The 24,467-nt window shown below is 47.7% G+C and overlaps 1 protein-coding gene across 1 annotated transcript in view; it reads left to right on the top strand.

Annotated features, from left to right (window-relative positions):
* The first annotated feature begins 5,244 nt into the window (after nt 1-5,244).
* The window catches only part of LOC141096646 (uncharacterized), a 112,820-nt gene continuing 93,597 nt past the window's right edge, over nt 5,245-24,467 (top strand). Inside the window, exon 1 of the mRNA XM_073583365.1 lies at nt 5,245-5,332. Within this exon, the coding sequence (XP_073439466.1) occupies nt 5,245-5,332 (88 nt within the window). The remainder of the gene's footprint in view (nt 5,333-24,467) is intronic.

The raw sequence follows: 24,467 nt of genomic DNA, 5'->3' as shown, positions 1-24,467 counted from the left end.
TCCACTTATTCCTGCACTAGCACATTCAGCACGGCTACATCCCGGTGCCATCCACTACACTGTCTGCACCTATTCCCTGTCTCCTCAATTACTACACTGCCCTGGGACTACAGCCCTGCCTGTGGAGGGCTACAACATCCTTGTTGCACCACACCATCAGTCCCAGATGATCTGCATGCAGCGTCGGCTTAACCCCTCCATTGCCAAACACCACAGGTGGCGTCAGGATCATCAATAGACTTTAGTACCCTTTTACAATGGAGCCCAGGGCCACGGGCCGGGTCACAGCTGCCGTGACATTCCCCATAGAGATCAATGGGCCCGGTACCGAGTACCCCACAGCCCTGGGAGGGCGTCCCAGAAGCTCCCCTAAAACCGGGATTTGAGCTCCCCCTTCTGGTCTGGAGCCAGGAAAAGTGTTGAATGCTGATGTTACCTGACCAGGAAACTCCTCCTTGTTTCCAGGCATGACATCACCCCCTATGAGGGAGGCAATGCCACAGTGGCAACCGAACTCCTGGGGTGCCACATTCCCCCCTTGTGAAATTCAGTACTCCCGGACTGAGGAAACATTTCAAAAAATGAAAAATTACAAAAACCAAAGCTCAAAAATAGTCATGGTGACGACTAGTCCATGTGTCATCATCCATTGTTCTTTCCTGAGCCATGTTGGTAACTATATACAAGTGAGGTCCTGATCACACATAGTCCTGTGGCCCAATTGTCCATCAACAGGTTATTAGGAATATTTAAAAGTTCATACAGTAAGTCTCTGTTGGCTCTCATGCTTAACGGTTGCAACTATACACCTTATTAACTTATTTACATTTTGTCCCTATACCAGGCTGGAACCTGACCACTTGTACCACGGGTGGATCTACGCAGTACTGGTGTCTCCAATGACCTAATCTGGCTTAGTGTGTTTACTGGTAAACTGGGCAACCGTCTGGGACGACTTAGACTCACCATGGGTCTGACAGATGCATCGCTAGCAGGAGGCAGATTTCCGCATTCCACTGCAGATGTGGCTGCTGTTACTAGAGCCAACAGGTCTAGAGTCTCTCCTGCTTCAGGTGCAGTAGGCTGGGAAAAGGTGAGGACAGTTACTACGATGACTTGATTCACCTGCGTTCAAGATCAGGGAAAATCTCCAAGAATGGTATGGATTTTCTCTTCCATGGGCATAGGAATGTCTGGGTCTTCAATCCTTTCCTTTAGTTGGTCAGGGCACAGTTTTAGATGATCTATTTATACTACTGTTGAGGTTTCTCCTCCATCTTTACTGATGAGGCACACCTTGGTGTTATCAAAGTCTGAAGGCAAAACGGTGTATGGCTCAGCTTCCCACTGGTCGTCTAGTTTGTGAACTCGTCTCTTCCTTTTGAGTACCTGTTCTACAGGTGACAAGGAAACTGCAGGGGTGTGCTGATTATAATTTCTTTCCTGCCTCTGTCTTGCCTGGGACAAACTTTTCTCTACATATTCTTGCACTTTGCGGTATTGTTGCTGCCGCTCCGCATCCCAGTCTGCATCTGATGATGTTGTCTCCGGTGTTAAAACTCCCATGTCCAAATCAGTGGTAACTTGCCAGGTCTTGCTCTCATCAGGTAGGCCGGGGTGCAGTTGGTGGATTTTGCCGGGATATGATTGTATAGATCTACTAGATCCGGCAACTTCTCTGGCCATAGATTTCACTCTTCTAGGGGCAATGTCTTCAATAGGTCAATTACCACCTGGCTCATCTTCCGACACATGCCATTTGTCTGTGGATGGTACAGTGTCGTCCAGATTTTCTTGCAGCCATACAGGTTACAGAACTCCTGTAACACTTCTGCCTCAAAGGCTAGACTTTGGTCGGTGAGAACTTGTTCAGGGTAACCGTGCGGTCGATAAAAGTATTCTTGAAATGCTGTGGCTGCTGTCTTCACTGTTTGGTCTTTGACAGGCACAACTGCAAAGAACCTCGAGTAATGGCCAACGATGGTCAGAACGTAGGTGTAACCATTCCTACTCGGAGTTAACTTCACGTAATCCAAAGTTACCAGTTCAAGCGGCTGTTTCATGATGATTGGCTGTAATGGGCTCGCTGGCTCCTACAGTCTTTCCTGCGCAGGTTGCATGGGCCACATTCTCGGCACCACTTCTCAATGGCTTTCCTCATGCCAACCCAGTAAAATCTCTCAGAAAGCAGGACCTCAAACTTCTTCCACCCGAAAGGTCCTGCTCCAAGACCTCCTAGACCATTGGCGCATATCGCTTCGGGACTACCATCTGCCAGACCGGTTCATGAGTGCGCAAGTTGATGTTCCTCTGACACAGCTTACCCTTATCAATGAACAGCTTGCCCTTCTCCTTCCACAACTGCTGTGCTTCCTGTGGAGCATCTGGACCAGGGTGTGAGTCAGCTTGTGTCAGCAACTCCTTTACTAGGCGGACTTCAGGGTCGCTATCCTGCATCTCTGCCCACTCATGGTGGGTCAATGGGTTAAACGTAGCCTCTTGCACGATGTAGTGCTTGTTCCTCATCCATTGGGAGCGCTGGGCTGCAACTGGGCGGTGGAAGGCTGGTAACTCGATTTCTTCGAGTTCTTCTGGATCCTCTCCCCATCTGGTGAATTGGACATCCTGGACAGCGCATCAGCATTAGCGTTCTTATGCCCTGCTCAGTACTTGATGGTAAACTCATAGTTGGACAGCCGGGCCATCCATTGCTGCTCCATTGCACCCAGCTTTGATGTTTCAAGGTAGGTTAGCGGATTATTCTCTGTGTAGATGGTAAACTTTGCTGAAGCTAGGTAGTGCTTGAAGCGCTCTGTTACTGCCCAAACTATAGCGAGGAATGCCAGTTTAAAGGAACTGTAGTTGTCAGGGTTCCTTTTAAGCCCCCGTTACACACTGCGATATCGCTGTAAAGTCACAGATTTTGTGACGTTGCAGTGATATTGCTAGCGATATCGCTGCATGTGATACTTACCTCCGACCGGCTCCCCCGCTGGTTATCGCTGTTCGCGCGAGAAGCTCCTGGACCATTTTTCGTCGGCCACTTCCTGCTGGGCTTCCTGTGGCACCGACGAGCGCCGCGTGGAGCCGGGCGGGAGGACGCAGGATCGCCGCGTCTTACAGGTAAGTAGCGATCCCCGTCTCCAGCGATGTCGCTGGTGAGATCTGCCTGTGTGGCAGCTCACTAGCGACCACCTAGCGATGCACCAGCGATCCTGACCGCGTCATATCGCTGGTCGGGTTCGCTGGTGCATCGCTAGGTGGGACGAAGCTTCCTGCTGGCATAGGCAATCACTCTCTCTTGCGGTCCGCACAAAAGAAAACAGAATGCGGCACAGCCCCATTGTACTCCGTGATAACAAGTACCGCACAAACGTGACTACTGAGAGACACCTATCTCAAATAGACCAGGTGCACATCCACAAAAAGTCCACAGTTTTGCAGCATACATATGTGGAAAAAAAGAGAGTAGATGGCACTTACCATCTTAAAATTCCAATGCTTTATTCAGACATCTTAAAATAGCAGAGGCAGATTGTGCTGGATACAAATTCAGGACGACAGCTGTTTCGCTCGAGTGTGCGCTTCTACAGGTCTCCTTGCTGCACTGTTCTCTGAGGTCCTTGCTGCTTAAAGCTATGCTCGAGCCTCTGTTCCTTATGGTCCCTGTACTTGCCCGTATGGCAGGCAGCTTGAGCCTATTGCAGGTGTCGCTCCTTTGTGATGGCTCCGGGCTCTGATATGCTGCTGTGCCCTGAGTGTCTGATGGGCCAGGGGACCTGCAATTCCCTGCCCTCTGGATTTAGCTGCTGGGACTGTTGTACCCGTGCAGCCACGGACTCCAGCGTCCGGCTCTAGCGCTCTGTTCTGGGGTGAGCTTGGTTACAGCTCCACTCCCCAGCTTTTCCTAGACTTCTCTCTTCCTCTATAACTCTTCTCTGACTCAGACTGCAACTCTCATCTGGGGATGAGCTCCTCACTCTCAGTTCCCACCACTGACTGTCTAACCCTGCCTCCAGGCCAGAACTAATAGGGAAGCTCCCCTAAAACAGGGTTTTGAGCTCCCCTTTCTGGTCTGGAGCCAGGAAAAAGTGTTGAATGCTGATGTTACCTGACCAGGGAACTTCTCCTTGCTTTCAGACATGACAACACCCCCTGTGAGGGAGACAATGCCACAGTGGCAACCGAACTCCTAGTATGCATGGCTCCATCCCTATCCTGGTATGCAGGGTCCCCATCATGTCCTAGTATGTATGGCCCCATCCCTATTCTGGTATGCAGGGCCCCCAGCTCATCCTAGTATAAATGGCCCCATCCATATCCTGTATGCAATGCCCCCATCTCTTCCTAGTATGCATGGCCCCCATCCTTATTCTGGTATGCAGGACCCCCATCTTGTCCTTTGTATGCATGGCCCCATCCCTATTCTGGTATGATTGGCCCCCATCCCGGTCCTAGTATGCATGGCCCCATGAGAAAACATAAAAAAAATTATAATGTAAAAATTCAGCTCAAGAATATGTACGGACTCCAGCAGCATAAGTAAAAGACACCAGTCACCGTGGATGTCAGAAAATAAAGTCAATATGGATGTTTTTTTCATTCACCCTGCATCAAGAGAGCTCGCTGCCACTGGCCGGAGCAGCACTTCTATTATGACTATTTGTGTCTAATAAGAAAAAGGATCTGTTTGTAAATCCACTGGAGGAGCGTTACTGAATCCAGAAGGACCTGCGGGACTTCCAACTCGGAAACAGCGGTGGCTTCATCCAATACTGTGGCCGCCTCTCCCATCTGTGGTTACTTAACCCCTACTGTTGCATGAGGTAATTTTGCTCCATGTTTGGCATTTGTTACTGGGCATCCTAAGGGAATTATATGAATGGTTTGACGTCAATCTTACTGTTTTTGGCCTGAATCTGGTCATTGTTTTTTTTTATATATTTGTCTTTTGGATTTTTGATTTTGATTTTTTTTTTGAGGAAGATACCAGACGGCGACTCTAAGCACAATAGTAATATTTCTATCCATAAAAAAAAATTACACTTATCTTCCCCCGGCGCTTCTTCTCAGCGTCCTGCTCCTTTGCCAGGAACTGCTTTATACTTGACGTCCCTGCCATGCGCTGCATACATGTGCTGCTTGCAAACCGAAGGGCAGCTGCCGGAATACACACTGCTCTGCATGCCGAAACTGTGTGCGCAGAGAGCAGTGAGTATTCATTGCTCTTCAGTAGCGCGCACAATGTCAGCCGGAGACTTCCTGCAGCTGCCGGGCACTCACGTGAGCCGCTACTTAAGAGAAATGAATATTAATTTCTCTCCACTCCCATGTGAGTGGAATGCCAGCAAAACAACATTGCCGCTTTATATATGGAATGGACATGTGACTTTGGCAGCCAATCACAGAGGTGTCTAGACGTTGTGGATGGTTTCTGTGACCTGATTGGCTGCTGAAATCCACACACATTAAGTTAATAAATAAATAAATAACAGTCTGCGGCTCCACTGACCTCTACCCACCCCCTCCCCTCATAAAACAGCCCCCCCCCACACACACACTCATCATACAGCATCACTATCCTAGCCAAAATCCTAACAAAAGCATTAGTGGAAACACAATTATTTACCGAACTGTGCCTGAATTTTGCAAACTTTGAGGGAAAATGCTCTGGAATCCTAACACAAATCTGAATGAGCTACGTTCGTATGAATAATAATATGAATAATTGCCATGAATATAGTATAACATCTTACCATCCTCCAAGATCAACTTCTCCCAACAATCTAGGAGCAATTTGGTGAACAATGCTTTTTCCAGCATACCATAGACCATGTCACAAGGGAAAAGTGATGACTAAATGCATTGGTCAGGGAACGAAACGTTGACATTTTTCTTCCACTGCCAGGAAACTCCCAAGAGCAGAATTCCATTGAGAACCTGTGGTTAGTCCTCAAAAAGTGGGTGGACGAACAAAAGCACAGAAAGCGTGACAAACCCCAAGTACTGATTAGGCAAGAATGGGTTGTTGTCATCAGTCGGGATTTGATCAAGAAGCTGGTATCCAGCTGCCAGGGCAAAGGACAGGAGTCTTAGAAAATAAAGGTCAAAGTTGCACATATAGGAATAGCCCGGACTGCTGCCACAGAGAGGCTCAAGGGAGGGCAACATGACTAGGAGGGATGCTAGGCAAGCCAGAGGGTTAAGAAAGAGTTAAATGAAAAAAGGTATAGTTTAGTTTTACAAGATAAGCTGGGGGGTGGAATTAAAGGGGAAGCTAGTGATAAGGGTCAGTCTGAATGGTCAGGGGGTGGAGCTAGAGAGGTTAGGGTATGTATAGATCAGGCTAGGGGTGAGGGGCAGCATTCGGACCTGGACGACGTACCAGTTTGTCTGGATTTTCCGGAGGTGCTTGCAATGTTGTGGTCTTAATGAGTCGGAGTTTGCGTCCCATTCATTTCGGATTGGGGCGGCGACTCAGGCGGCTCGTTGGGGCTTGGGCGAGCAGGCTCTCCGCAAGATTGGACGCTGGGAATCGGCCAGGTATAAATCTTATGTTCGGCCGGCACTGTTGTAAGATGTTCAGGGGTGGGGCTATGGTAATTTTGCGTACACTTCACTGCCTTTCCTTCCCTATGTTTCCTATTTCATTTTATTTCATAGGTTTACCGTTGTTGGTGTGGGTGCTTGGTCACTCGTATGTCTACTGGGGTGCTTTACGTGCGGGTGTCAGAACTAATGGCCGTCAGTTAGGGGGCCCTACAGAGAAGGCAACGGTGCGGTGGATCGGAGTCAGAGGCATGCTGTGGAGTGAAATGTTGCCTACCTGGCGATATCATTCAGAGTTGGATAGACCCCCCGATGTGTTGGTATTGCACGTGGGGGGAACGACTTGGGCCTTCGGGCGTCTAGGGATCTGATTCAAGACATAAAATGTGACTGTCTTCGGCTCTTGTCAGCTCACCCGGGTTTAGTGATTGTGTGGTCTGACATAGTTGCGCGAACAGTATGGCGGCGCGCTAGATCGGTGGAGGGAGTAAATAGAGCGCGAGTGAAAGTTAATCGCGAAATTGGCAGCTTTGTTTCTCGGGTGGGGGGTGTAGCGGTTAGGCACCCAGATTTGGAATCTGCATCCGCTGAATTTTTACGTCGGGACAGTGTACATTTGAATCCGGTTGGCATTGATATGTGGGCCTTGGGGATTATGGATGGGGTAGAGAAGGCGATGTTTTTGTGGGAGGACTCGCGCGCACAAGGGATCATGCACGCTCGCGGTGGCGGAAAGGAGGGGGGTGTCTGAAGGTGGGGGTTTTGCACAGAAGAGAGGAAGAACCCAGTGCAAGAGTGGGTTACCTCTAGTGGTGCAAATGTTTTGGTGAAACGGGTCCTTGCTGGGTTGAGTCTCAGCGGGACATGGTGTGGGTAACATCTGGCCAGGGCTCTCGAGTCGGTGTGGTGCGGCTGAGGGCAGGAGGTGGGCCGATGTTGCAATGGACAATTTTTGTTAACTTTCAGTTACCCCCCCCTCCTTTCGGTGTTTTCAAGGAAGATTTAAAATGTTGTATTGTTTATGCTTTGTTATTAATAAATTGGGCTGCTGTGGCCTTTTATATCCAATGTCACACAGTATTGGTGTTTGTCTTAGATAGGATAAGAGTCTTAGTGGGTAGGGGACGTTTGGTTAATGGTTAATAGTAAAGCCTTTAGTCAGACATTCCGGAGTCAAGGAATAGCCCGGACTGCTGCCACAGAGAGGCTCAAGGGAGGGCAACATGACTAGGAGGGATGCTAGGCAAGCCAGAGGGTTAAGAAAGAGTTAAATGAAAAAAGGTATAGTTTAGTTTTACAAGATAAGCTGGGGGGTGGAATTAAAGGGGAAGCTAGTGATAAGGGTCAGTCTGAATGGCCAGGGGGTGGAGCTAGAGAGGTTAGGGTATGTATAGATCAGGCTAGGGGTGAGGGGCAGCATTCGGACCTGGATGACGTTGTGAAGCATTCCCGCCCACCCGCCCTGATGGTGAATTCAACATCAACAAAGAAGAAGAGGAAGATCGTGAATTGTCGCAGCGGCGGAAAGGAGGGGGGTGTCTGAAGGTGGGGGTTTTGCACAGAAGAGAGGAAGAACCCAGTGCAAGAGCGGGTTACCTCTAGTGGTGCAAATGTTTTGGTGAAACGGGTCCTTGCTGGGTTGAGTCTCAGCGGGACATGGTGTGGGTAACATCTGGCCAGGGCTCTCGAGTCGGTGTGGTGCGGCTGAGGGCAGGAGGTGGGCCGATGTTGCAATGGACAATTTTTTGTAACTTTCAGTTACCACCTGCGGGTAACATCTGGCCAGGGCTCTCGAGTCGGTGTGGTGCGGCTGAGGGCAGGAGGTGGGCCGATGTTGCAATGGACAATTTTTGTTAACTTTCAGTTACCCCCCCCTCCTTTCGGTGTTTTCAAGGAAGATTTAAAATGTTGGGTTGTTTATGCTTTGTTATTAATAAATTGGGCTGCTGTGGCCTTTTATATCCAATGTCACGCAGTATTGGTGTTTGTCTTAGATAGGATAAGAGTCTTAGTGGGTAGGGGACGTTTGGTTAATGGTTAATAGTAAAGCCTTTAGTCAGACATTCCGGAGTCATGAGTCTTTAAATTGCTCGTATAGTGTTCTTGCATAGGAGCCCTTTTCTGTCTGTGTCTGTCACTAGAGGAATATACCTGTGGGTCTGCCATAGCCGGAGTTAAATAGAAAAAGTAATGCCAGATCACGATTTGTAACAGTCCAGTATGCAGGGAAATCACAATCCGAATATTCGTGTAACGATGAGAAAATAATAGAAAAAAGCTCTTGATTTGATAAAGTACGGTTGCATCCGTTCGAAACGCATCACTTTCTACATTTCTGTCTTGTATCACAATGATACTTTTTAATTCATGATGGAATGAAGCTTAAAGAAATTTTACCAGGAAGTGAAAAAATAATTTTTTTCTACCTTTTCTCATAGCTGGAGCTGCAGATACTTAACCGCCATTGTACAGTATGTCTATGACAAGATCAGCGAACTATTTAGCACTTTGTGCAAGGTCATTTTGTATTTTGCCTTGCTTTGTGTTAATAACTCTTATCTGGCCGTAAGCCATATCCAGTAGGTCCAGATCTAGGCCGTCCATACCAGTGACTGTTCTCTGGACATCATCCTCCTATAAATGGTTGCTTTATGCTTGTTTTAAGCAACAAACTGTCTTTCTTAGCAACAGCACTGAATATTGAGTGACCTCATGTCTTTGCTGCACACAATGCTTTTATCTGAAATAACATGAAAATTGATTTGATTGACAGATTAAATGTTGGTTTTTGCATTCCACAGTGGAAACTCACATTCCACATGCAGCTGGGTGGCATTTAATGGTGATTTTATGTGTAAGGGCAAATTCATAAAGCCTAATAATATCTTCTAGTATTGCTGAACAAGAGGCAATAGAAAACCATAGACCAGTCATTGCAAAAAATGTTCTGATTAAGGAGATCAACCTATTGACAGGGGAATAAACTCCTGGTATTTGAGATGACCCAATAGCCCTTCCTCCACATACACTGATGAGCAATAGAGTAACAATGTTTTGAACTTTTGACTTTCAGTCTCCATATCTTCATTGTCATTGTACCATTTATACGCCAATCTCGACATATGCTTCGTGTTGTTGTCCTGTTGGAACACACTGTCGTCTTTTTCATGCCCATAGTTCTAGAGTGTACAAAGTAACTCGTCTTGTAGGTGTTGGCAGTGGATTAATCTCCATACTGTCCAGCCATTCAACAGTGAATATATACTGTATTTATTCCGCAACGAAGATAACACAGCTTACAACTGGTATTACTTATAGCTTAGAATTTTAGCATCTTGTCTGTCAGCTTGTAAAGTGAAAGTAAAATGTGCTCCAGCTACACAGTGATCAGGAACTTCCTGTTTTGTTTTTTCTTTAACAGCACTTTACTGGTAGTGATAGGCAATTCAGCTCTTTTTTGGTGATCCGGCTCTCATGGCTCCACTCACCAAAAAGAGCTGTCTCTTTTTGGATCCTAAAGGGATCTCTATTAAATGTGTTCACAATAGGTGAACACATATTTATGCTGATGTTAATGTGTTCAAAACCCCACCCATCTATGACAGAAACTCCACCCACTTGCTAGTAACTAATTAAATTGATGAGTGTGTAGGGAAGGTGACCTGACGGACGGACGTGTCAGAATAGAGAAAGATAGGTTTGCACAGTTTAGACACGTGTCAGTTACTACAGTGGGGAAACAGCTAGGAAAGTGTAGTGGACGTGCAGTACCTTGGGTTGACCATTAGATGGCAGGGAGGAGTGTGAGCAAAGGACTTGACATCAGCTTAGGGCTTTAGAAACCGTTGGTCATGGGTGGCGTGGTTACAATGACAGGGGACCGGGAGTGCTATAAATACTGAGAGAGGGTTCCAGAAAGTTCCAGTCCCCAGGGGGAGCTCCAGTGACAGGAGGACTACGACAGTTCGTGCGCTGTGAGGAAAACCGTACCAGGGGGACTAAGGAGAGAGAACATCAGGGGGGTGGTCCTGACAGGAAGAACCGCAGAAGAGACGAGACACCGGGTGTGGGACACCGTGTTGGACACGACGACTGATCAGTGGAAGTGCTGTTGGTTTATGGGCCTAAGGCGGCCACAGTGACGGACCTGTCAGGAGCGTCGACGAGTGCAGAGGGGAAGGTGTATGCATACACGTCCCCAGTATAGATAAATAAAAATGACAGACCACAAGGCTGAAACAGTATAACATCATATATTGCATGTGGGTGCAGATGAAACCACCACAATCAGCCCATGGAAAATCAGTGTAGGACACACTGTAATCAATAAGAAACAACAAGAGGAAATCAGTGCATAGATGTCCAAAGTATGATAAAATCACAAATCTTTATTAGATAACACAGGTAGAAAAGCACAAACAATGACAAATAAAGGGTGACACAAGCAGAAGCAGAGCAAAGGGGTATACAGTGTCAAAAACCTCACTCTGACCCTTATCATAAGTAAACACCTGGTGGTAAAGATTCAAGTATACACACCCGATATATAACAGGCAGACCAGTGAAAAGCAATAAGGGGTAAAATCCCCAGCTGGACAGCCATATAATCAGGGGTGAAATTACAAAGACACAAAAGTAAGGTAAACATACCAGGAGGGGAAAGGGGAGAGACACTGGATCCCAAGCTCAGCTGACCCCGACGTACGTTTCGGAAATGATCTTCCTACCTCAGGGGGCGCCCCCTGAGGAAGGAAGATCATTTCCGAAACGTACGTCGGGGTCAGCTGAGCTTGGGATCCAGTGTCTCTCCCCTCTCCCCTCCTGGTATGTTTACCTTACTTTTGTGTCTTTGTAATTTCACCCCTGATTATATGGCTGTCCAACTGGGGATTTTACCCCTTATTGCTTTTCACTGGTCTGCCTGTTATATATCGGGTGTGTATACTTGAATCTTTACCACCAGGTGTTTACTTATGATAAGGGTCAGAGTGAGGTAACCGTTTTAAGGGTGCATTACCACCTCCTAAACTCTAGGTGGCAGTGGTTTTTAAATTTTTTTACCTCAGGGGGCGCCCCCTGAGGAAGGAAGATCATTTCCGAAACGTACGTCGGGGTCAGCTGAGCTTGGGATCCAGTGTCTCTCCCCTCTCCCCTCCTGGTATGTTTACCTTACTTTTGTGTCTTTGTAATTTCACCCCTGATTATATGGCTGTCCAACTGGGGATTTTACCCCTTATTGCTTTTCACTGGTCTGCCTGTTATATATCGGGTGTGTATACTTGAATCTTTACCACCAGGTGTTTACTTATGATAAGGGTCAGAGTGAGGTAACCGTTTTAAGGGTGCATTACCACCTCCTAAACTCTAGGTGGCAGTGGTTTTTAAATTTTTTTACCTCAGGGGGCGCCCCCTGAGGAAGGAAGATCATTTCCGAAACGTACGTCGGGGTCAGCTGAGCTTGGGATCCAGTGTCTCTCCCCTCTCCCCTCCTGGTATGTTTACCTTACTTTTGTGTCTTTGTAATTTCACCCCTGATTATATGGCTGTCCAGCTGGGGATTTTACCCCTTATTGCTTTTCACTGGTCTGCCTGTTATATATCGGGTGTGTATACTTGAATCTTTACCACCAGGTGTTTACTTATGATAAGGGTCAGAGTGAGGTTTTTGACACTGTATACCCCTTTGCTCTGCTTCTGCTTGTGTCACCCTTTATTTGTCATTGTTTGTGCTTTTCTACCTGTGTTATCTAATAAAGATTTGTGATTTTATCATACTTTGGACATCTATGCACTGATTTCCTCTTGTTGTCCCCAGTATAGAGTACGTTGTGTAAGAAGCGGCCCTGGAAACGGAGGGCCGTGAGGTAAAGAAAGTGCGGTGTGCTCTGAGGCCGTCAGACGGACGGCGAGTGAAATAAACTTGGACCTGTTGCACCCAGAATCTGCTTTCATCTTGTCTCTGTTTTATCTCTGCGCGGTAAGGAGTGGGACCACCCCCCAGCTCTCCCCACCGACCCTTCATTTGGCGTAGTCGGCAGGATCGCCGCCGCTAATACCCCATCTTCTGTGGCAGGCCTGCCTCAAATAATGGAAAGAGATTTGGACTGTGCTGCTTGGAATAAAGACACAAGTGGATTACAAGTAACTGACCCGTGGGATATGGATTGGAAGGGCTGTGACGGATCTGCGTGGTCGGCAGAGGATCCGGGGCGGTACCGGGTTCTGTGCAGTATGGCGGTGTCGCTTCAGCGCAGAGGAGAGGTCCGGGTGTTTGCAGTTGTTCAGAATGGACTGGGACCCCCTCCAACGTACCCCAAAGGGAGGCAGACTGTGCCCAGAGACCGACGTTTCCATGTATTGGACCCCAACAGGTGGGTGGAGAGGCCTGCCGACGCCCCACCCCACAGAGGGAGTGACCCCAAGGAAAAGCTAGGGTGCGGCTGCTTGGCGCCATTTGATTGCTGCCCACCGGTCGGTATGAGACGCTGCGGGTGTCGGGGCATCGGCCGCCTGGAGTGGCAATGGTGGCGAGAGAGGGCCTTCTTCACCCCTTTACCATCCTTTTCTGTGTCATGCCGTCCGCCGATCTACCCCCCCTTTGGGTTGCAATACGTATAGTGACGTCACTATTATGAAGCATACGAGCTACCTGCACTGCCATGTTTGTGGCGCCAGAACTGATAGAACTTTCACTCCATTTTTGCAGAAATCAGACTGCTACTATGGATGGACCGCCAAGTCCTGGGAAATAAGTACTGCTGGTTTTTATACAGTTTCACTGAATATTAAAAACCCTATTCGCTTTTATTTTCAGTGGAATCTGTGTGTAAAACCAGCATCTAATCTGCCCTGTATGAACTCCTGTAAGTTTGTGTATATATATATATAATTGCCTTAAATTGTCCATCATCCACTTCCATCTGGATGTCCCCGAATCCCACAATCCACCGCGCCACACCGGAAGTACGCCGACCGCCATTTTGGAACACCCAAATGATGCCGCTCGGATCCAGGACACAGAGGCGATCCCGAACGCCGCTGCGATCTCAACTGCCACTCGGATCCCGAACACCACTCGGATCCAGGCCGCCGCTGGGATCCCAGCGGCCACTCGGATCCAGGCCGCCGCTACGATCCCAAACGCCGCTGCAATCCCAGCTCCCGCTCGGATCCAGGCCACCGCTGCGATCCCAACTGCCGCTGAGATCCCAGCTGCCGCTCGGATCCAGGCTGCCGCTGCGATCCCAAACACTGCTGGGATCCCGGCCGCTGCTTGGATCCCAGCCGTCGCTCGGATCCAAGCCGCCGCTGCGATCACGAGGCTGTGAAAGGGGTGTAACGAGGGGGTATAACGAGAGGCGTGTAATGAAGAGGGAGTAATGAAGGGGGCATAATGAGAGGGTGTAATGATGGGGAGTAATTGAGAGGGATGCCGCCGCCGGACCCCCGCCAGGACCCACAGCCTGACTACATGCGCCGGATCCAGCCGCTGCCTGCCCACCCACCTCCGTGCAGTCACAGCCGGCAGGAAAGACCGCGGCTTGAGGCCTGTGCTGGAGATTGGGTGCGGCCAACCTCTGGTGGCACCGCACACCATCTCCAGCACAGGCCGCAAAACACCATCTTTCCTGATGGCTGTGAGAGGGGTGTAATGAGAGGATGTAATGAGGGGGGAGTAATGAGAGAGATGCCGCTGCCGGACCCCTGCCAGGACCCACCGCCTGACTACATGCGCAGGATCCCGCCGCTGCCTGCCAACCCACCTCCGTGCAGTCACAGCCGGCAGGAAAGACCGCGGCTTGAGGCCTGTGCTGGAGATTGGGTGCGGCCACCCTCTGGTGGCGCCGCACACCATCTCCAGCACAGGCCACAAAACACAGTCTTTCCTGCCTGTTGTGACTGCGCGGAAATGGGTGGGCTGCCACCCCCAGCACCACAAAGTTGCCCTCATCATGATGTTACTGCCCTCCCGATGCGATAGAATCGGGCACACATCTAGTAATTGATAAATGCATTACGTATTTGTTTGTAGTTCTACTGTAGGTATACACCTGTTTGGCTGAATTCCTGAAAAAGATATGCTTAGCAATTTCCTAATTTCCTCCCATTACATGTCCCTGTAGGGCAGAAAAAACAAAGACTAATTATTTTTAATTTCTTGTTTAAATGGTGAACATATGGAGGTACAATCTGGCCTCTGACCTGTTCACACACATTAATATGCCGCTGAAGTATAAGCACAGCGTGGGATATGGACTAACATGCCTACATAGCACTCATGCGCCAGGCCAGTGCCCACACATTTCAATCCCAGAGACACTAAGCTGTTGCTTGGGAAAGAAAGGGGGCTTGTGCTTCTCCGGGCACTGCTTTCTCTTCTGCTTTATTATGAAGGCAGCTGGTTTTGGCAGACATCCTAATGTAATTAGGCGGTTATCGTTCTAAGAACATTGGCACCAGCTTACTTTTTGGCAATGACATCAGTGTGTGGAGTTATTATCCCATTATGTGTATTAGCTGTGTATACAGGGTGACTTTCCTCTCACTCATATTGGAGAGTATGTGGAATAAATTATGATAATATGCCCAACATATAACATTGTGGGTGCAAAGTCCACCTGTAGATTCAATTACTGTGACCCACTGTGCCATCTCTGCACGTTGCATTGTATCATTATATAACAAAGATGAACTGAGTATTGGCTATCATCAGATTTATCAGATTGTATACACAGTACTTTGCAGAATTTTTTCACACCTGTCTAAAATTTTAGCAAAGTAAGAATACTTTAAACTAGAAGTGTTAATAGTTATTTTTATCAATTAACAAAATACAAAGTGAACAAACAAAAGTAAAATCTAAATCAGTATGCGGTGTGACCGCCCTTTCCCATTGAAACAGCATCATAGTACTACTTCTTCTAAATATACCGTACTTGCCCACAAATTTTATGGCACTCAGCAGGGAGGTTGTTCCAAACATCTTGGGGAACTAAGCACAGATCTTTTGTTGATGTCGTTTGCACAAATCCTTCTGTCTCTTCATGTAATCCCAGATAGACTCGATGATGTTGAGATCAGGGCTCTGTGGGGTTGTATCATCACTTCCAGGACTCCTTATTCTGGTGTACATTGAGGATAGTTCTTAATGACATTGACTGTATATTTGGGGTCATTGCAGAATAAATAAATAAAATAACTCATTGCTTGTATTGAATAAGAGACTTCATTAATTTTGACAAAAATACCCAACTCTATTTGTGGAAATGCAACCCCAAACTTGCAAATAACCTCCCCCATGCTTCACTGTTCCTGCAGATGTAGGGAAGGTGACCGGACGGATGGACTAGTCAGAGAGAAGGAAAGGTTTGCACAGTGTAGGTAGGTGTCAGTTATTACAGTGGGAATCAGCTAGGAAAGTGTAGTGGACGTGTAATACCTGGGTTGACCATTAGAGGGCAGGGAGGAGTGTGAGCAAAGGACTTCACAGCAGCTTAGGGCTTAGGAAACCGTTGGTCATGGGGGGCGGAGTTACAGGGAACCAGGTTTGGTATAAATACTGAGGGAGGGTTCCAGAAAGTTCCAGGCCCAGGGGGAGCTCAGGTGACAGGAGGACTACGACAGTTCGTGCTCTCTGAGGAGAACCAGACCAGGGGGCTGAGGAGAGAGAACGTCAGGGGGGTGGTCCTGACAGGAATACCGCAACAGAGACGAGGCCAAGAGAGTACGCATACTGTGTTAAGGACGACGCTTGACTAGTGAAAGTACTGTTGGTGTTCAGGCCTACGGCAGCCACAGTGTCGGAGCTGTCAGTGCGTCACAAGTGTAAAGGGACGGTACGTATTAATACGTCCCTGGTGTAACAGTGCGGTGTGCATAGCGGGCCTGAGGAACGGAGGGCCGTGAAGCAAAGTGAAGTGCGGTGTACTTCTGTGGCCGCCAGGCGGACGGCGGCTGAATAAACTTGGACTTGTTGTACCCGACATCTGCCTCCATTGTCCCTGTTACATCTCTGCGCGGTGAGAAAAGGACCACCCCCCAGCTCGGCCCATGAACCCTCCACAGACACTTATTATTGTACCGCTTTCCCATGACAAATTGTCTTCTGTTACAGCCAAATATTTCAAATCTCCACAAATCTGTGCAGAACTTCTACTGACATTTTTCTGTACCCCAGTTCCTTTGATTTAGTGTATAGTTGAGTCAGTTCGCCTTGTTTTGAAGTCGAAGGTAGGGTTTTTTGGCCATAAATCTGCCAAGAATACCTCTTCTGGCGAACCGTAGATGAATGTAACTGGGTCTCACTGGTTGCTGCCAGTTCTGAGCTGATGGTACTGCTGGATATCTTCCAGTTTCAAAGTGAAGCAAGCAAGTGAATCACTTGGCTGACTACTGTGTGTACGGTTTTCAATGTTGACCATTCCTTGGTGTCCTCAGTGCTGAGAAATACTGGCAGATACTTGTTCATCATGAAATACCATCAGGGAGGAGTCCAATGGGCTCCATAGGAATTGTGCATTAGAACAACGACCAAAACACAGCCAACCATACAACCAATGTCATTAAGAGCTATCTTCAGTGTAAAGAAGAACAAGGAATCCTGGAATTGATGATATAGACCCTGCAGAGCACTGATCCCAAGCCTGTATTGGATTACCTGAAGAGTCAGCAAGATTTGTGCCAGCCTACATCCACAGAAGGTCTGTGATTAGTTTTACAATATATTTGGAACAACCTCCTTCAAAAACCATGTGTAAGTGTATCTAGGAGAATTAATGCTATTTTGAAGGCACAGCGTGGTTACACCAAATATTGATTTGATTTAGATTTCTGTATTTTTTTATTCACTTTGAAAATTGATAACTGATAAAAATAAACTAACACTTCTATTTTTATAGTCATACCTTCCTAAAACTTCTGCACAGTACTGTATAGAAGCTAGCTTCATACATAGACCACCTTACCAAGCCTGAACATCTGAAGAGGCCATACAGCTCCATACTGATGAGGTTACCACTTGTGTGCACTCCTAAGCAGCCTCTGTGCAGGAGACTATGATGTGTGCATGAGGCCTTGGGATGTATTCACAATAGCAGCTGTGTGAGAAAGACCCATAGAGTATTTATTTTCTGTTCTTCAAAGATTAAAAGCTTGAATTGAGTTACAATTACAGTAACAATTTGTGCAATCCAGTGCTGCCTTCATCGGGTACAAAATGTAAAGCTTGCAACCCCAATGCACAATCCGTAACTAAGGCTAATCCACCATGTGCCGTTATAACACTGGTGCTTACTTTGGTAGAAGAGCTTTCAGGTCTTCTCAGTCACTTGGGCCCATGTGTGATTACCACTGCCACATCCCCAGTAGTTATAGGCTTGTCTGTGCTGTGTGGTGTAGTGACCACTGTGTCCGCTAGGGGGCGCTGTGTGGGTGTCCCAGGAGAGAGGATGAGTGGCAGGATGTTGAATGACCATTACGTATCTCAAGATGGGTGGCCTTGGGATGGAAGCTTGAACATGTGTTGGTCAGCAGAGGTACTGCTGTGCTTCTGTTACACTGTGTCAGGGAGAGTGTTCCAGGTAGCTGGTGAGACGGGCGTGACCAGATACCTACAAATCCACCCAGGGGTGTGTCTAGAACGCCATAGTAAAGAATGTATGAAAGCTTGTAGGACCTGTGATGAGGTCATAGCCATATGACCCGGTGGGTGTGGCTATGGACCATATAAGGTGGCCAGGGTAGGTCACATGAGTGAATGTTTGGACCCGGCTGGTCCATATGGAAGGTCTCGTCTGGGCTGACGTGAGACCGAATGAGGAAGACGTGTCTGCCTTCCTGTACACATGGAGACGTGTGTGTGTGTGAGAGTTCCCTGGAGGGAATGAACATCTGCAGTGTGGTGAAGCAACCATGAGGTAACCCGGCCATGGGGTGAGATAACGGTGAGGCTAGAGAGCCTGCGTATTGGACATTGCATAACCTGTGTGTCCACAGGATTAACAGAGTGGAGCTCTGTCATGGATGTTATGCTGTTTGATATGAACTTTCTATTGTTTTGGGTTTATGATGCCTGAATAAACCGCATGGACTGTTATTGTTTTATGGAAAACCCGTGCCGGATCTGGTTATTTGGCTGCAGCACGCGTATCCCCAACCTGAATGACGAGCGCTACCTTACAATTGGTGGAGAATGCTATGGGCAGTGTGTAGCCTTGTTGCTAGGGGCAACGGACGAGGACTGCAAAATTCGTTTGCTAATGGCAACGGTTCCAACAGCACATGTTGCAGTGCTGGCAACGCTGAGCCAGGAGGGCTGATGGTCTTGAAAGCCATGTGATATGCTGTCCGGGGTCAGTGGAAAAGATTTATAGGACACCTCTGCGGTAGAGGAGTCTGAGAACCTGTGCGGTAGGCAGGTGACAGTCATGAAAACCGTGTGATGTGCTGACCGGGTTCAGAGAAAGAGACTGTGGATTGTTATAGGGTGCCTCTGTGGATAAGAGGTACCCGAGAACCTGTGTGGCCGACACAGGTAACGGACAGGTGTCCGTGTTGTACTGACCGGGGTCAGTGAGAAAGACTGTGTACCTGGAGAGTTCAGTGTGCGAGGTTCTGGAGGGTCAGTGTTGGGAGATTCTAGGAGAAGAATCGGATCCCTGGAGCACGTGCTATTACCTTGGACCTGGTGAGGCGTGAGTGTTGGACAGTCTCAGGCGGAGACAGATGTCCTGAAGAGCACCCGCTGAGCCCCTGGACCTGGTGAGGCCGGTGTGTTGGGAAACTCTGGGAGGAGGGTCGGCTCCCTGAATAGCACCTGGTGCGCCCTGTGAGTTAGACGGTCTCAGGAGGAGACGGACGTCCTGAATAGCACACAGACAGGACACGTGAGTTTTGTGTTCATAGAATCATAGAATTGTAGAGTTGGAAGGGACCTCCTGGGCCATCTGGTCCAACCCCCTGCTCAAAGCAGGATTTGCTAAATCATTCCATTCATGTTGTATGTGTTTTTTTTTTTTTCTTTTCCCTCTCAAGTCAGCTTGCGGTGGCTCAGTGGGGTCAAGAAGGTGACAAGCGGCTTGCTGTAACTCAGCGGAGTTACGAAGGTGACAAGCGGCTTGCTGTAACTCGGAGGGGTTACAAAGGTGACAAGCGACTTACTGTAACTCGGCAGAGTTATGAAGGTGACACCAGCAACTGTTTGTGAACTGCAGCCAGAGTTGTCAGAGATCGGTGACAGCAGGAGCTGTGGTGGTGCCAACAAGAACTTGTGCAATATCGTTAAAGACATAAACTGTTTTGCTGTGAACTGTGGTCTAAGGAGACCTGTAGAACGGACATGGAGAAATCCCGAAAGGGGGCGGTGACCCAAATCGGGGTGGTAACCCAGGAACGGGTGGAGTCTCAGAGGGAGGCGATGACCCAAATAGGGGTGGTAGCCCAAAAAGGGGTGGAGTCCCAAAAGGGGGTGGAGCATCCCGATGTGAAAAGGCTGGTACTGATGAACTGTTGCCAGGAGCAAATGTCCTATCTGCCTGGTGAACTATCCAGCCGGCACGACGCCAATGGGGTGTGGCCTCCAGATAGATAATGAAGATATAGTTGGTCTGGTCGACCCTGGGAGCCCGGTGACTCTAGTGCGGGTTGCTCCTGAGATACCTGGCAGAAAGGTGGGGGTTACTTGCAACCACGGGCGCATTAAGAGTTGCCCGGTCACCAGGTAGTCTTTGAGACAGGTTTGGACATCGAGGGACAGGATGTAGCGATAGTCCCGAATCTGTCCTGTCCAGTGGTTATAGGCCGCGACTCTAGACTGTTCTCTGGCTTGTGGGAGAGGGGAGTTTCTCTACAGCAAGGGGTTGGAGACATTTCTACTGTTGGGCTAGCAGACAGTGACACTTGCTAAAGTGGACAAGTCAGTTGTAGGAGTGACCGGAAGAAGGGGTACATCTGCCCAACTTACGGACCTGACGTCTTGTGACATGACGGATGGTGGGCTGGGAGATGAGATGATTGGAGTGGACACATGGTCAGAGGGTAACTGGAGGGTTCACTCAGATGATTGGGGTGACTCAGACTCTGGGGGTGACTGTGGCTCTGAGAGAGAAAGGGAACACAGACTAGAAGAGCTAGAGAAGGAAGTCTCCGAGTTCAAAGGTCACCTGGCAACGTGGCAAGGTCTGAATAAGTCCCTCAGAGACTAGGTAGGAGTACTCAAAGAAACTGTAAGAGGTCTTCTGCGGGAGAAGTGGGACGAAGACTTACAGCGGCCAGGCCCGAGTGATGAACAGAATAAAGACCAGAAGAAACTGGAGAGTATGGAAGCAGAGATGATCCATATGCAGGAGAAGCTTGCTGCTGCAGAGCATGCTAGAAGGCAAGCACAGCAGGAAAGAGATGAACTGGCTGATGTAATTGCCAACAACAGTGGTAAAGATGGAAGAAAAGAGGCATCTAGAGTCTCGCATTGCACAGCTTGAAGAAGAATTGGAGGAAGAACAAGGCAACGTTGAATTAGCCAATGACAGGCTGAGAAAGGCCATACTTCAGGTTGACCAGATGATTGCTGATCTGAATGCAGAATGTAGTAATGCTCAGAAGAATGAGAATGCTCGTCAGCAATTAGATCGCCAGAATAAGGAGTTAAAAGCAAAGGTTGCACAACTGGAGGAACAGCTTGATGCGGAAACTAAAGAGCGCCAATCTGCAAGCAAACAACTACGTCGTACCGAGAAAAAACTGAAGGATGTACTGATGCAAATGGATGATAAAAGGCGTAATTCTGAGCAGTACAAAGGCCTGGCGGAGGGAAATAATGTGCGTCTGAAACAGCTGAAGTGCCAGATGGAAGAAGCAGAGAAAGAAGCTCAACATGCCAATACGTTGTACCGTAGATTACAGCGTGAACTGGAGGATGCTACAGAGACAGCAGATGCAATGAACCGTGAGGTTAATGCACTGAAAAGCAAACTTAGACGTGGTGAGGTACCATTTGTTACAAGACGCATAGCTAGAGAAAAGAGGGTGACTAAACAGTGTCTGATGATGCAGACAGACTGTGACTGGAGGGCCAAAGATCAAGGCTGATATTCTAACCGCTGGGGGCGGGGGAGGCCTAATGTAGAGATGAGGCCATATGAGACGAAACAGACAGAGACGGTTCTCTCGACCTGTTGGGCAAGGTGACATGGGTGCCCGGTCACGAGATCCCGGGGTAATGTGTGTTCAACCCCACTTGGTCCGTATGGAAGGTCTCGTCTGGACTGACGTGAGACCGAATGAGGAAGACGTGTCTGTCTTCCTGTACACGTGGAGACGTGTGTGTGTGTGTGTGTGTGTGTGTGTGTGAGAGATTTCCCTGGAGGGAATGAATGTCTGCAGTGTGGTGAAGCAACCATGAGGTAACCCGGCCATGGGGTGTAATAACGGTGAGGCTTGAGACCCTGCGTATGACCACAGGATTAACAGAGTGGAGCTCTGTCATGAACGCTATGCTGTTTGATATGAAATTTCTATTGTTTTGGGTTTATGATGCCTGAATAAACCACATGGACTGTTATTGTTTTAGGAAAACCCGTGCCGGATCTGGTTATTTGGCTGCAAAGCGAGTATCCCCAACCTCAATGATGAGTGCTACCTTACAGCTGATATAACAAGTTAGAGAACTCTTGGCACAAAATTACCAATGGTGCAAAAAATAATCATGGATCTCTATAAGAAAGCTTGAAATGAGATTTCACTTCATCAGGATATGAAAGGCTTATTTTGGTTTAATCTTGTATTAGTGTATTTCCTCCTTTCCAAGGTCTCTAAGTGATCTGTCTTACTCTTTACTCATTTATTCTAAAGATAGAGTTGAACATCCTTAAAGGAGTATTCTCAACTTTGGAAGGTATCCCCTATCCATAAGGTAGGGAATAATTAGTTGATGGTGCTTCGACCACTGGGACCACACCGATCCCAAGCCCCTTGTGAATGGAACGGTGGTCATTCATGCACACTGCAGCTTCATTCATTTTTATGGTACCACTGGAGATTGCTGAGCGCTGCTATCAGCTGGTCTTCGGCACTCCCATAAAAATGAATGGAGCAGCAGTGTCTATAATTGATTAATGCTCCATTCACATGGAACTCTTCAAAGCCTCAGGTCTTGGGATCAGTGGTGGTCCCATCGGTCAGACCCCCAACGATTGGGAAGTTATCCCCTATAATTTAGATAAGGGTTAACTTCCAAATCTGTGAATACCCCTTAAAATACCCGTACACATTAGATATAATTTCTGAAAGTAAATGTGGGAAAATGGATGGAAACCTAAAATGTATGTTCACAAATGCCAGAAGTCTCGCAAGCAAAATGGGAGAGCTTGAGGCCTCAAAACACAATGATGTAGTTGTCATTGCTCAGAGATGGTTGGACTCGAGAGAGAACAAGCATCTTAGAGCAGATTGCTATTTTACCAAAGCCTAATAGTGTATCACCATTATTACTACCACATACACAGCTCTGGCAAAAACTAAGATACCACTGCACAGTTTTATAAAAATCAGCTTCCATACATGTCTGACAGCCATTCCATTCGAGTCTCAGTTGAATTCCAACCAGAGTACACCTCATTCTACTTAATGTGCTTCTGATTAGGTGATCACCTGAACCAAACCTTATTTAATGAAGGAACGTCTAAAAAACCCTGCTGTGATGTTCACAATCCTCTTGCAATAGGACAAGCTGGATGGCAAAACAAATGCTAGTAATATCCCAAAAGTATTATGAATGAAAAAATAACTTTTAACCATGCCAAAGGAGATGAAAAGAAAAGTCTTGAGTGAGGAAAAGAAGGGCTCAATTCTGGCTTTACTAGCAGAGGGATACAGTGAGCGTCATGTTGCATCCATCCCTAAAGTTTCTAAGACGGCAGTTCATTACATCAAGGTCAAGCAGGCAGACATTGGGGCCAACAAAGCTATAGACCGGCAGAGGGCAAAAATGATTTTCCACTGACCGGGATGACTGTCATCTTATTCCAATGACGCTCAGCAACCGCAGGTTGACGTCAAGTGACTTACAAAAGAAATGGCAGCTGGGGTGAAGTGCACGGCAAGAACAGTTCGTAACAGGCTCCTCGAGGCAGGGTTCAAGTCATGTAAAGCTAGAAACACTGGTATTACGTACCTGGTAATGTGTTTTTTCATGATCCATGATGGCACCACGAGAGAGGGAATTCGCCCTTCAAGGACAGGAAACCTTCAAAATAAAAAGGGCGGCTCCTCTCTCCGCATCAGTTGTTTTACAGAGCATGGGAGGAACGCAGCAGATTAGTGTACATTCAAATAATACATCCATCTATTCTTCACATTTCTAGCTATCAATACCCAAGGGAGTGCCTAACCATAATGATGCACCGCATCAATAACGTGATCAATAGGGAGGGAATATAAGGGTGCCGTCACGGATCATGAAAAAACACATTATCAGGTACTTAATACCCGTGTTTTTCCATCACCCATGACGGCACCACGAGAGAATTACAGAGATTTGTAGTCTCTTAGGAAGGGATCACTGCCTGTAACACCCTTCTCACGGATGTGAAGTCAGAGGAAGCAGACAGACCTATAATGTCTGAAGAAGGTAGATGGAGAGGACCGAGTAGCCGCCTTACAGATCTGGTCGATTGAAGCATCTGCTCTCTCTACCCAGGATGTTGCCATGGCTCTCTTGGAAAGGGCCTTTACACCTTCTGGAACAGCCTTTCCTGCACTACTATACGCTAGCTTAATGGCCTCTCTCACCCATCTAGCTATAGTTTTAGAGACCTTAAGGCCCCTTCTTGACCCCTGAAATGAGAGTAACAAGGCCCTTTACTTCCTCCAGGATTTTGTTACCTCTAAGTATTGTAGGTGACATCTCTTAACATTTAGACAAT

Source organism: Dendrobates tinctorius, unplaced genomic scaffold (assembly GCF_039654945.1).
Source record: "Dendrobates tinctorius isolate UK_male_01 unplaced genomic scaffold, ASM3965494v1 ptg000075l, whole genome shotgun sequence".
NCBI classification, from domain to species: Eukaryota; Metazoa; Chordata; class Amphibia; order Anura; family Dendrobatidae; genus Dendrobates; species Dendrobates tinctorius.
This window is presented reverse-complemented; position numbering and strand designations above follow the sequence as displayed.